Raw genomic sequence first — 13,441 nt, 5'->3', positions numbered from 1 at the left:
TCTGACATTACATATGTAAGAGAGAATCTTTTTTCATTTATTATTTTCTTTGGGTTAAAATATTCGATATAGGCTAATACTACTTGGAAGATACAGAAAGATGCATAAGCAAAATAACTTAAGTCAGGACACCATCTGAATGGCTAAACCAAGAGACAAATATTTAAAATTATGTATGGTAATTTTTTGCCATCTCTTTTAGAAAATGTCACCTTCGTGTTCACAGGCTGTCAAAATATACATATGGGATGACTTCAGTAAATATCTTGTTTTTCCCCACATACAACTAAGGGGAATATTTTATGAAGCAGTATTTCATTAGTGTGAAACAGAGAATAAATACTGGTTAGGAAAATGTAATGAAGTGGAAACTCTATCATGCCGGTCAAAGGCCATCCTAGAAGCATTTTCTACTTTGGCCAGAGAACTGGGTCAGTCAGAAGAGATCAACAGATCGTGACTCTCAACCAGCTTTTTGTAATGTCTGATGCAAAAGACAATGCAATTCAACCAGTGACTTACACAAGATGTAATAGAGTTATTAAAAATGCATTGCCAACCTAAAATAGTGCTGGAAATACAGCAAAATTTTTAACCGAATCAGATCATTAAAAATAAAGTATTATTGACTAGAGATGAACCTGAGTTCAACAGTTTAAAGAATGACTGAAATAACAGACTAATGATCCATTAGATTTATTTATTCCTGTTACACTCCATTATGCCACAGAAGATGGCTTGCAGTATTAGACCTCTGCTATATTTTTCTTTCTTCTGGAACCTGTACACTCAATCGCTGAAGTGAAAGCATTTACAAAGCCATAGCCACAAGGAAGAATTTCCTTGCATGCACACTGTACTGGGATGGTTAATCCTGAAGCCAAAGGACATGCCAAAGGTGAGGTCAAGGCTGCACCAAATACTGTATTTTTAACCATGGGCAGTCATAGAATCGTAGAATAGTTAGGGTAGGAAAGCACCATAAGATCATCTAGTTCCAACCCCCTTGCCATGGGCAGGGACACCTCACACTAAACCATGTCGCCCAAGGCTCTGTCCAACCTGGCCTTGAACACCACCAGGCATGGAGCATTCACAAGTTCCCTGGGCAACCCATTCCAGTGTCTCATCACCCTCACAGTAAAGAACTTCCTCCTTATATCCAATCTAAACTTCCCCTGTTCAAGATTTATCCCATTACCCCTTGTCCTATCACTACAGTCCCTAATGAAGAGTCCATCCCCAGCATCCCTATAGCCCCCCTTCAGATACTGGAAGGCTGCTATGAGGTCTCCACGCAGCCTTCTCTTCTCCAGGCTGAACAGCCCCAACTTTCTCAGCCTGTCTTCATACGGGAGGTGCTCCAGTCCCCTGATCATCCTCGTGGCCCTCCTCTGCACTTGTTCCAACAGTTCCATGTCCTTTTTATGTTGAGGACACCAGAACTGCACACAATACTCCTTGTGAGGTCTTACAAGAGCAGAGTAGAGGGGCAGGATCACCTCCTTCAACCTGCTGGTCACGCTCCTTTTGATGCAGTCTTGGGGAGAAAGCTGCTGCACTAGTGCTGTTTAAATTATCTGAAATCAAAAGGGTTTGGAGAACATCTTTTCTCCCTCCCTTATTTTCCTTTGGGCGCACATTTGGGCTGCAGTTCCTAGAGTGTAAAGAACGTGAAACCCTGATTTTTCCGTTTAAACTTTGGAGGGAAAAACGAGTTGAATAGATATGGAAATATAAATGAAGGTAAAATTACTACTTAAAAAGTCAGCAGTAAAAAAAACCCCAAACACTACATTTACTATGACAAACATTAGCACGCATTTTCTGAGATGTCCTTTTTAAAATAACACGCCAAAGTTTCACAGAGAGTTAAATCTCTCTCTGAAGAAAAGTCATCCAAGGTCTGTAAGTTTTCAGAATTTAAAAAGAATTTAAATTACTCAGAAATCTTGCCGAACACTCAACGCAGACTTAAGATGATTTTAAAAAACCCCAACAAACCAACAACAAACAAGTAACAAAAACAACAAAACAGTAATCATATCCAACCCAGAAAAAAACAGTATCTATCTATTTGCAGATATTAACAGCTTCTACAGTGCAATTTAACATCATAATGTTCCTGTTGTTACAGTTACAAAGCACACGGGGTTTATAACATGACAGAATTATTGTTTAAGCCAGACCATTTTAACTTTTTCATTTATTTGCTTTTGATAGATTGTTCCTTTTATCTTTCACATAATATGACAGTATGTGCTTGTATTATTACTGTATATGAAAATACTATATCAAGGAAATAAAAGCACCTGTTGTCGTAGCAGTGCAAGGCATTTCTTTTTTTCCTCTTCTTCGTGTGCTGCTTGAAGGGCTAGTTCCTTTTTCTCCAGCAACCGTTTTTCTAGTAATGCTTGTCTAAACTTTACCCTGAAAAACAGCATACACACAAACGGAAAAAGCATTGGTCAAGGTTCATTTTAAATTTCTGTTATGCTATTTCAGTTTGAAAACTGGTCTGATGTTTTCTCTATCCACATAACACCACCACTGTGGCTCATCAAAACACCTGAAAAATGCAAAAAATGCTTTTTCATTTGAATGTGGGTTTTTTTGTTTGTTCGGACTTTTTGGGGAAAGGGAGTTGAGGGAGATGTGGGGTTTTTTAATTTGTTTTGGGGTGGTTTTTTAGGGGTTTTTTGGGGGTTGGGGTTTTTTTTTCCAAACAACTTGGCTAACCTTTCAGATTTCATTTCCAGAACACAGATTTTCTCCAGCATGCTTTATATAGCCCTGTCACTTTCCCCCCCCAAATTTTCTTTGCCAAGAAGAAATGTTCTCTGACATCTGTGTATAGCAGAACTCTTTCCTATAACCCTTTCCATTAAAAGAAACACATCACTCCCAATCTTGTTACTGGAAGAAGCAGGAAAACTTGAGAATTACATCCTTCTTCAAAAGGAAAAAAATGGAAGTTAGCACAAATACCCTGAAACTTTATTTACAGCATATGACAATATGACGATACAATATGACACAACCGTATTTCCTAAATAACCCTCAGTTCACTGCCAAACTCTGTTTCTCAATAGAGCTGCAGGGTATCCTTTGGTAAGTCACTTTTAGTGCTTACATAGGAATTGCCACTACTATGCTTTGCAGTCAGAGAATTATCCTTCTTTTACCCTTGAAATGTTAAGTTGCCTTTAGAGAAATGGAGAAGAAAGAGTTGCTTCAACTACAATAAAATATATTTTTATTTTCTTACTCGAAATTTTAGTAAGCTCAAAGGAGTATATAAATTGTGCTATAAACTGCAAAAATCAGAACTAAAGGTACAGTTCTGTCGGTAGCTAGAAAAGGCCACTGCATCAATAATCCAGTAACAATTACCAGGACAAACAAGTTTGTCACAAGAGAGTGGTACAAAGCTGCCTGAGGATGCCCCAGAGGCTTTCAGTTTCTTAATGTGGCCACTGCAGTTTACGCAGATGAATGCTTACTGCAGTAATCTTCAGAAGTCATTCTGTTCCAGGGAGAAAGCCTAATCTTTTTCTGTGCAGAAAATTTAATAACAAGCAGATATTCATATTTTACTGAAAAATGACAAAAAAAAATTATATAAATTATATTGAAAACCTTTCAGTCTGCTTGAGCCAATTACTATGATACATGTTCTAAAATACTCCAGTGTGATCAGACAGGAAATTCAGTACCCTGGAAACTTCAGTAAATTACCAAGAAAGAACACTGAGGGGCACTCATCCAGGTCTAATGTCACATACTTTGTCTCTCCTGCAAAAGTTTTCTTGTACATAGGAATGTAAAGCATTGCTAAAGGGGAACATTTTGGATTTTCCAGACCCTGTTTGCATAGATGTAAGTGATTGCAACTGATTGTCAAAGTCACTGACAAGAGACCATAGCAGAGCAAGGACGCAGCATCAATGCAGCAGTTGTTGCTTCTAAGAAGGTGCTTCATATTTTCATTACTATTTTATCCTAAGGAGATCATCATCTTGCTCATGCTGGGGAGACCAAGGCCTGTGTTAACAAAGATTAAGTTTCATGCCAGAGGGCAATGGCAGGGCTATGAAATCTGCACTCAAGGAAGGCAGGGAAACTTGTAAACACATATTAAGCCGTACATCATGTTCCTAATTTGGAACATCCTTCCAATACTTTTTCTACTTGCCTTTAAATATTTACTTGAGATTTGATTTCACAGTGTCCACATCCAAATAAAGTTGTTAATTCTCTTTCACTCTATTAAACTTCGTAATATTTTAGCTACTATTTCTTCAAAGTCAACTTAACTTTATAGAAAAGGTTAAAATGCCTTAATACTAATTTTTTACTTTAAGTATCACAGCAAATAACAATTTTAATAAATTACCAGCTGAAAAATGAGCTTAGCTGATTAGTTTCAGCAAAGATACCTTTTTGAAGTATTGTGGGTACACACTTATGTAATTTTTGATAAGTATAATTTCATTAGAACCCTGCTTTCAGACACGGTCTCATAAATATTCACTAGGAAATAATAAACTGCTATGTTTATAATGAAATTTTTAGAAAACTGTCAAAAAATGGGTTATAACATAGATAGGTTTTTCTGTATATCACAACTTATTCTTTTAACCTTTGTCAGTTGAATAAATCTCATGTAAACAGTAGAAAGCATTATCCTAGTGGCTAAGATCTGCTTGTGTTTCCACCTGTGATTAAATCGATATACAAAGTTGCCAAGGCATGGGGCAGCCAGCATAGAAAGCTTCCACACACTGCAGAAGTAGCCACTGGTTACCATGAGAAAAATGATGGGCCAGATCCTTTGCTAGTTTACACTGCAGCTGAAGTGTGGTGTCTATATTGGGGTGCACAGCCTAACCTTGGCTCCAGTTCTAAAGACATTATAAGACATAACAGTACGAACTTGAGGCACTGGCTCCACCACCAACCCCCTCATATTCCCAGCTTTATGAATAGCTTTAACACCCAATTATTTGTACACAGTTTTCCTGGATTCTTTCTGTTCTGTGTCCCTTCAACGTGGAACACTGACTGGAAAGGAGGGTTTCGGGGGAGTTGGTGACAGCTCTTCAGGAAGGGGAAAATCTGTAAGTAGGGCAAGCAGGGGAAGAGGAAAGGCCACCTGCATGCATTCCCAGCACAGAATTGCTTCCAAGAGCACAAGGGAAAGAGAGATGCAGTACGTAAGTGTCTTCACCCCCGGCATGTGGTAAACAGAGCTGCATGGAAAACAGCTGCCATTGCTCTGTTTCTAACAGTTAATAAGAGAGAATTCTTGTGAAGAGTAATTGTTTCCTTCCGACTCGCCCACCCCTGCCCTTTGAATTCAGTGCCAGGACTGGCAGCAGTGCAGGTGCTGCGTTAAAATGTTTGCAAATGTTTCCCACTCACTTCCTCAATGGATAGCAGGACTGTGCCACTCTGTTTCCCATAGGTAGTGAGTGAAAATATTTGCACAATTTCATGCCAGTTAAATTCTTGACCTGCAACAGTAATGCAAAATCTATTGCTGGGGGTCTGTGTGATGTTCTGTTAGAAAATTTTATGTATATACAACCCATTCCATACCTAAGGGACATGATAAAGGACCTAACTGAAATTCACTGCATAGATTAAAACAGGGAGAAGTGGACTTGTATCATCAGACAAACATCTGCCCTTCTGGATGCTAACTCTTGAAGCACAGTAAGACTTAAACACAGTTTGTAGTTCTTGATACTACATTAAAAGAGAGCTTATAATTTGTGTCCTTAAAGACACAGGCATGTAGACGACCTAATTTAAGACATTTAGAATAGCTGAACACGTGATGGTATGGACACAGGAAGGACTGACTGCCGTAGATGTACATTCATGCTTACACCTCTATTTTCAAGGGACCACATGCAAGTGTTTCTTGCCAACACTAATTTCTTACCCTTGAAGTAGCCCCACCAGCTACCCCAGCTTAATGGGGTTAAGTCCTGCTGAATACCAGCAAGGAGAACGCACACCATTTATCTCATACCCGCTGTGTTTCTGGTGCATTTCTCATTCTGGAGCTGTCAATTACCAAACATTTAATTTTTATTTTAAAAAGTATCAGAACTCTCTGCTTTCCTTTTCAAATGTCGCCAGCCTGGACCTTTGATGATACACACCAGTAATAAGAGCTCTTGTCCAGACAGTTTTAGTCTCAGATTCTTAGCCTGAAGAAGTTCAAATTGTCATTTTCTGCATTATCAGCAAGCATCACAACCAGTGACAACATACAGTAGTTCAGGTAAGGGCACCTCCACCCCTGTGCTAATAGCTGGACCACTATGAGCAAACAATACAGAATGAATAGGGGTAGAAGAAAGCAAAAAAGCACCATGATTTTTGCCTGCTTGGTGGGGCATTTGACAGGATCTGGGCAGACCCAGGTTCTTACTCCAGCCCCCCCCGGGTTTTTTTAAACACTTTTACAAATTTTGTATGACCTAACTGTTGGATAAAGAAATAATACAGAAGATGTGCTTGGAGAACAAATCAGAACAATCCTTTTCCCCTCTCCCATGTTGCTGAATGCAAATAGCATTGCTTATTAGGATTTTGTGTTCAACTTGCTACTTTCACCACCTTTTACTTGATCAGCATCTGTGGGAACTTACATAAACTCAAACCCTCTGGGGTGTAGGCAAGTGCTAGCCAGCTGCTCTGAAAACAACAGTTCTAAGACACATACAACATAAAAATGCAGCTACCTAGGAACTTCCACAGCAGAAAATTAAATGTCTAATCAGTTAAATGTCTCCACTGTCAGACAATCACTGAGCAGAGGAGTTGGAGAAAGCAAATTTGGACTTGGGTCACTTGAAATTCTACATCCACTTTCAAGTGCCTTTAATCCTTCTCTTTTTTAATCTGTTGATAGCTCTGGCTATTCACCATCTTGCAATTACAAAGCAAGACCTGAATAAACAGAGCACCACAGTGACTCTGTGATAATAATTTTCCTTTTTATAAACCTGATTACTTAATTTAAAATTAATTTTAAAAACAATTCAGGATAACAGCAAACCATTTCCTAATAACTTATTACATCTATTCTAAACGCTATGCACTATCTAGGCCATATCTTGTATTTGGAATTGACAATCTGCTCACAATCCAAAAATCTTTTCTTTTTTGTATCAGATCAGAACCGTGGTGCTGGCCCGTGCCATTTTTCATGATCAGTTCTGCGAAGACTCAAAACCAATTTATCTGCTGCAGTAAGTGAAACACGTAAGAATACTATTAATTTCTAGAGGACAGCAGTTCTGCACTGTAAAATCATGATGCCCAGTGTGTCTACCTTAGTTCAGTACAATATATATTTTGCTAAGTTGCTAAGCCACTGGCCATCATATTTGAAAAATCATGGCAGTCGGGTGAAGTTCCCGATGATTGGAAAACGGGAAATATAACCCCCATTTTCAAGAAGGGGAAAATGGATGACGCAGGGAATTACAGACCAGTCAGTCTCACCTCTATGCCTGGCAAAATCTTGGAGCACATTCTCCAGGAAGGCATGCTAAGGCACATGAAAAACAACAAGGTGCTTGGTGACAGCCAGCATGGCTTCACTAAGGGGAAATCCTGCCTCACCAATTTGGTGACCTTCTATGATGGGGCTACAGAACTGATGGGCAGGGGTAGAGCAATTGATGCCATCTACCTGGACTTATGCAAAGCGTTCAACGCTGTCCCACACAACATCCTTGTCTCTAAATTGGAGAGACATCAATTTGATGGATGGACCAATCGGTGGATAAAGAACTGGCTGGATGGCCACACACAAAGAGTTGTGGTCAATGGCTCAATGTCTGGCTGGAGACCGGTAACGAGTGGTGTCCCTCATGGATCGGTGTTGGGACCGGTCTTGTTTAACATCTTCATCACTGACATGAACAGTGGGATTGAGTGGTCCTACACCTGGGTCGGAGCAATCCCAGGCACAGCTACAGGCTGGATGGAGAAGAAATTCAGAGCAGCCCTGCGGAGAAGGACTCGGGGGTGCTGGTCGATGAGAAAATGAACATGAGCCGGCTTCAGTGTGCGCTCACAGCCCAGAAAGCCAACCGTATCCTGGGCTGCATCAAAAGGAGCGTGACCAGCAGGTCAAAGGAGGTGATCCTGCCCCTCTACTCTCCTCTTGGGAGACCTCACTTGGAGTACTGTGTGCAGTTCTGGTGTCCTCAATATGAAAAGGACATGGAACTGTTGGAACAAGTCCAGAGGAGGGCCACGAGGATGATCAGGGGACTGGAGCACCTCCCGTTATGAAGACAGGCTGAGAAAGTTGGGGCTGTTCAGCCTGGAGAAGAGAAGGCTGCGTGGGGACCTCATAGCAGCCTCCCAGTATCTGAAGGGGACCTCTAAGGATGCTGGGGATGGACTCTTCATTAGGGACTGCAGTGACAGGACAAGGGGTAATGGGTTAAAACTTAAACAGGGGAAGTTTAGATTGGATATAAGGAGGAAGTTCTTTCCTGTTAGGGTGGTGAGGCACTGGAATGGGTTGCCCAGGGAACTTGTGAATGCTCCATCCCTGGTGGTAAGTTCAAGGCCAGGTTGGACAGAGCCTTAGGTGACTTAGTTTAGTGCGAGATGTCCCTGCCCATGGCAGGGGGGTTGGAACTAGATGATCTTAAGGTCCTTTCCAACCCTGACTATTCTATGATTCTATATTTTAAAATGCCTTATACTGTACTTGTAGCACTACAGCCCCTAATAACAGTAATGTCTCTGCCCTTTGATTTATATTTCTGAAGGCTTTGAAGATGAAAAGCATTAAGTTATTTCAAAGAATTATTAATCTTCACAAACAGCAAGCAGTTTTTTAAAACCTGTTTTATTTTGTACAGTATGCCAATTCTGGAAAACATAATACTAAGCATTTACTGACTTTTGACTTGTAATAGCCTAAAGGTGTGATTATTTCCTTCCTGCATTCCTCAATGAGCTGTGCCATTTCCTTGTATTTTATTCTGCAAGGTTTATTAGCATAAGAAAAGAACATTCCCCAATTGTATGGCATAGTGCTGTACACAGGTTTAAAGAAAAGTCTTTTTTTTTCCCTGATCAATTCTGCTGAAAACTCAGTAATTCAAGTACATATGTTTCTTTTGCTATGAGCTAAAATCATTGGAGGTATGATTAAGGAAAGGTATAGATATATTTGTAGCACGAGGATAGACATTTAAATTCAGCTGTCAGCGAGGTATCATAACAAAATAAGATCCAAGTAGTGTTTCCCACAGAATGCTTAAGACCAAGTTTAATATTCTAGTGCCAATGGTACTTTATTTTAATTACATTTCTGGTCCATGCGATTTGGTGGCTCCTCTATGAAAAAAAGGAAGCCTACTATTGGAGAGCAATTATAGCCAGACTACAGACAGGGGGCTTTATGCTCCTCTGTGACAGAGGAATTCCTCTGCGAAATCAAGTATTTCTTCAGCAGGTCATTAAAGGCCATATTCAGTAATGAAGTCTTTACAAGGATTCAAATTCTAAAGGCTGAAGTCCTAAATTACGTCAAACAAGTGAAGAGCATCTACAACTAGATATGCAGCTTAAGACCCTCTAAAATAATAAGTAACTTTGAGGCTGTTAAGTGCTTAATGTTCTCCTCTCGCTTGCCTCTAAAACAAAACAAGCCTAATTATAAATAAGTCTGCAAAGTGGGAATGTAGGTCTTATTACCCAGCTACAACTAAAAAAATCACAATGGGAGCTGCTTTTAATGTTGTGTACCCTATCATGATTACAGTAGTTTTGTGCTTACCGAGGTCTAAAACTTTGATGAATATGAATTAATTCAAACTAATAAATAAACTGCAGCCAAGATATGATGATGCACACTTGGTGTATAGACCAGAGTAACTGCCAAACAGCAAGGAAAAAAATTACTTAATTCATTCTCATTTAGGAAGTTCGGAGATCAAAGCAAATTAGACGATAAGAAGTTCCTATTGATACTATAGGTGTTCACATTTAGTTTCTTTTACCTTTCTCTGTCTTTAACTGCTTGTTCAGACATTAATTTTCTTAATTCCTTTAGATGTTGTAGATTTTTCTCTTCCTGTTTTTGCCACTTGAGCTGCTTCTCAGCCCAGTACTTTTTCACCTAGAGTTTGAACAAATGCAGTAATCAAAATAACAATAATTCACAAGCCAAGGAAGTGAGAACAAATGAAGTAAGAAAAGCATTAAATTAAAGAAAATCCAAGTTTGCTCTTTTTAGAATAAAATTTTTATTTTAGAACAGTATGGGCTAACAAAAGATTTACTAGGAGATCAGAGTGTGGAGCCCACACACAGAAACAGTAAAATCAGACTGTGCATACTAATTTGAATATAATTTTCAACTGCAAACTCAAGGCTACCACTTTCATTTGCTCCTTGCTTTCCTACTCTGCCATCAAAACCTTCAACTGTGCTGCTCAAGTGAGTAAACGTTCCTTCAGTTAAAGTGCCCTAGAGCAGCTCAAAGGGCTGGATTCACACCAGCCCAGCTCACTTCAGCTAATGTGGAGAGCCCGCTGAGGAACAGGAAGAAGGTGATGGATGCAGGAAGTTCACACATGCTTCAGGAAAGACAAGGCAACTTCCCAAAGAGAGCCCCTGCAGAGGTGTTACTAAACTGACAAACCACATCAGTATCAGGGAACAGCTGGAGACAGGAAAGTAGCCTGAAGGGAGGGAAATTATTGTAACAAGTTTCCTCTAATTTTAGGGCCACTGCTGGAGACAAGAGACAGGGCTGGCCAGGCTCCTGGCTGGTTCCATTGTAGCTCTTCTCCCCTGCCTCCTGTGGGACCTCAGCTACTTACTGCAAAGCCCAGCACTAGGGGCTAGGCTTGACTTCATCTCGTGAAAACCATGCATTGTTTAGAAGATTAACAGCAATACAAAATATATACCATCAATTACAAACAATACAGAATAGAAAAACAAACAAACCAACCAAAGAAAACAAGATAAGGAGAAGACACATAAAATCACAGTTAAGATTTTTTTTTAATAAGCACTAATGGGCAGGTTATGTATTAAGAAAGAAAGCCCTTTAGTTTACCTAATTTCAGCAACTGATTTTCAGGAATGGTTTAGACATCTGTAGACAGCACAGCATCCTTATTATGTTAATAATATAAAACCTATGTAAGTTGGCTGAATATGATCGTAATTCCTCAACTCTGTCTACGAAAGGTATGAATTATGCATATTGGCAACACGAAGCTCCAGCCATTTCTTGTATCTTTTTGCCTTACGGAAACCCCCAGCACACCTCAGTATAAGACCTGATCCTCCAGTTTCTTGCCCTAATTGAAGCTATACTGACCTATCCTGCCTGTTTCAGTTGTAACAATAACAATAACACATTCTAGTACTTGTTGGAGATGACCTGGAATATGAGTTGTATCATATTCTCTTTTCTGCATTATACTCTGCTATCCCAACAATAAGAGTCAGGATGACACAGATCTACAGGGGTTAGCACTCTTGCAATTTCTCCTTGTTGTACTTCACACTCTTTCATTTCCACTCTGTTGTTTTGTTTGTTTTTGGTGCTTTTTTATCCATTTGAGCAGATACCAGAAGAGGAAGACAAGTTGGGACACAGAAGTAACGACATACCCTGGTGAAATTCCAAATTAGACTCCAAAAGAATAGCCAGAGAACAGTATGGGGTTTCATAGCACATCAGGGCTGACTGAAAAAACCCTTAATTCCTTAACAGATGCCTTGACAAATAGAGAAAAGCTACATGATTCACCAAAAGCTATTGCTTCCAGCAATACAAAGATAGTGTTTACATTGAAAATCAAGATTAAGTTTTTGAAAAGGCTGTTTATCATGAAAGAAGCATATGACAATGCTGCCACTTGTAATTCACTGACAAAACAGCATTATGTTTCTATAATTTAAAATACAGCTGGAAAAATAAATAGAATTAGAGAAAGATAGAAAAATCTAAGAAAATTGAAGAATTTTAATAACGACAAAACTATTGATTATAAAAATAATTATAAAAGCAGCTGAAATTATACCTGAATAATATCTTGATTTTACAGTTAAATGCATAAATTTCCTGCAAAGGTCTGAGACCTTATCCTAATACCCCAAAACACAGTCAATTTGTTACAATGAAATTTACTTATAAAATCATTTCACAAAAGCTTTATCAAAGAGCAAGAAAATCACTGAACTGTATTGAATTTAAGCCTCTTTTGCAGATTTCAGTTGAAATGGCAGTCAGAATACCATCGTCTTTATACCAAATCACAGAATGGTTTGGGTTGGAAGGGACCTTAAAGACCATCCAGTTCCAACCCCCCTGCCACAGGCAGGGACACCTTCCACTAGTCCAGGATGCTCAAAGCCCCATCCAGCCTGGCCTTGAACACTGCCAGGGATGGGGCAGCCACAGCTTCTCTGGGCAACCTGTGCCAGGGCCTCACCACCCTCACAGGGAAGAAACTCTTCGTAAGAGCTAATCTGAATCTCCTCTCTGTCAGTTTAAAGTCATTCCCCCTTGTTCTCTCCCTACCTGCCCTTGTAAAAAGCCCTTTCCCAGCTTTCTTGTCAGCCTCTGTAGAGACTGGAAGCTGCTTTAAGTTCTTCCCACAGCCTTTTCTTCTCCAGGCTGAACAACCACAGCTCTCCCAGCCCGTCTCCATAGGAACACTCTTAGAATGTTTTTTTTTTTTTCTTTTTTGAACACTTAATATTGATGAAATAAAACTCTCTCTTTTGCAATTATTCCCCTTCTGTATTTCAAATTGCCTGAAGGTTTTCTCATAAACTCTAATTACAGGCCAGTGGACACTTCTGAAATTCCGTATTTAAATATATAGGGAAAATCTGATCTGCAGTCCAACAGAACAAATGTAGCATTAGTATTTAAGATTTAATGTCATTTTAGCCGTTCTTAGGTTTGGAAGTACTTTGCATATACCCTGATAGATTACAGGCTAGGCAGAGACTGGGAATGTCTTTTACACTGATCACAGGCATTTTACAGGATATTCATGCTGCTGTAGAACATTCACCAGAAAAGCAGTTGCAGTGTAAGGTTAGCAGCCCTTTTTAAGGATCTAAGATGTAACATACTTAAATGAAACATATGACTGCTGGCCTCAAACAGCTGCTCTTCCATCTGCGCATAGGCAGTTCTATACAGACATTACACATAGGCCAGAGACAAGCGGAAAGTCTGCACAACCAAATTATTTACACAAAAAATTAACATTGCTGCTTGGTTAGATCAGTACAGGATCACCAATCCTCTTCCCTTCCTTGTGGTTTCAGGGCCACCTGCCACTATAATCACAGTGTGAGTAAAGACAAGCAGAACAAGCTGTAACACAAAGAAAAGCAGCAGCTAAGTTTCTCATAA

General features: G+C 39.5%; 1 protein-coding gene across 8 annotated transcripts in view; it reads right to left on the bottom strand.

Annotated features, from left to right (window-relative positions):
- CCDC148 (coiled-coil domain containing 148) overlaps positions 1 to 13,441 on the bottom strand; it is a 78,150-nt gene that overhangs the window by 5,352 nt on the left and 59,357 nt on the right. For all 8 annotated transcript variants that reach the window (XM_065671186.1, XM_065671183.1, XM_065671187.1 and 5 more), the window contains 2 exons: positions 10,050 to 10,168; positions 2,313 to 2,430 (listed from right to left, as the gene is read on the bottom strand). In XM_065671186.1, the coding sequence (XP_065527258.1) occupies positions 2,313 to 2,430; positions 10,050 to 10,168 (237 nt within the window). The remainder of the gene's footprint in view (positions 1 to 2,312; positions 2,431 to 10,049; positions 10,169 to 13,441) is intronic.

Source organism: Lathamus discolor, chromosome 3, assembly GCF_037157495.1.
Source record: "Lathamus discolor isolate bLatDis1 chromosome 3, bLatDis1.hap1, whole genome shotgun sequence".
NCBI classification, from domain to species: domain Eukaryota; kingdom Metazoa; phylum Chordata; class Aves; order Psittaciformes; family Psittacidae; genus Lathamus; species Lathamus discolor.
The sequence above is the reverse complement of the archived record's forward strand: the minus strand, read 5'-3'. Positions and strand labels throughout refer to the sequence as shown.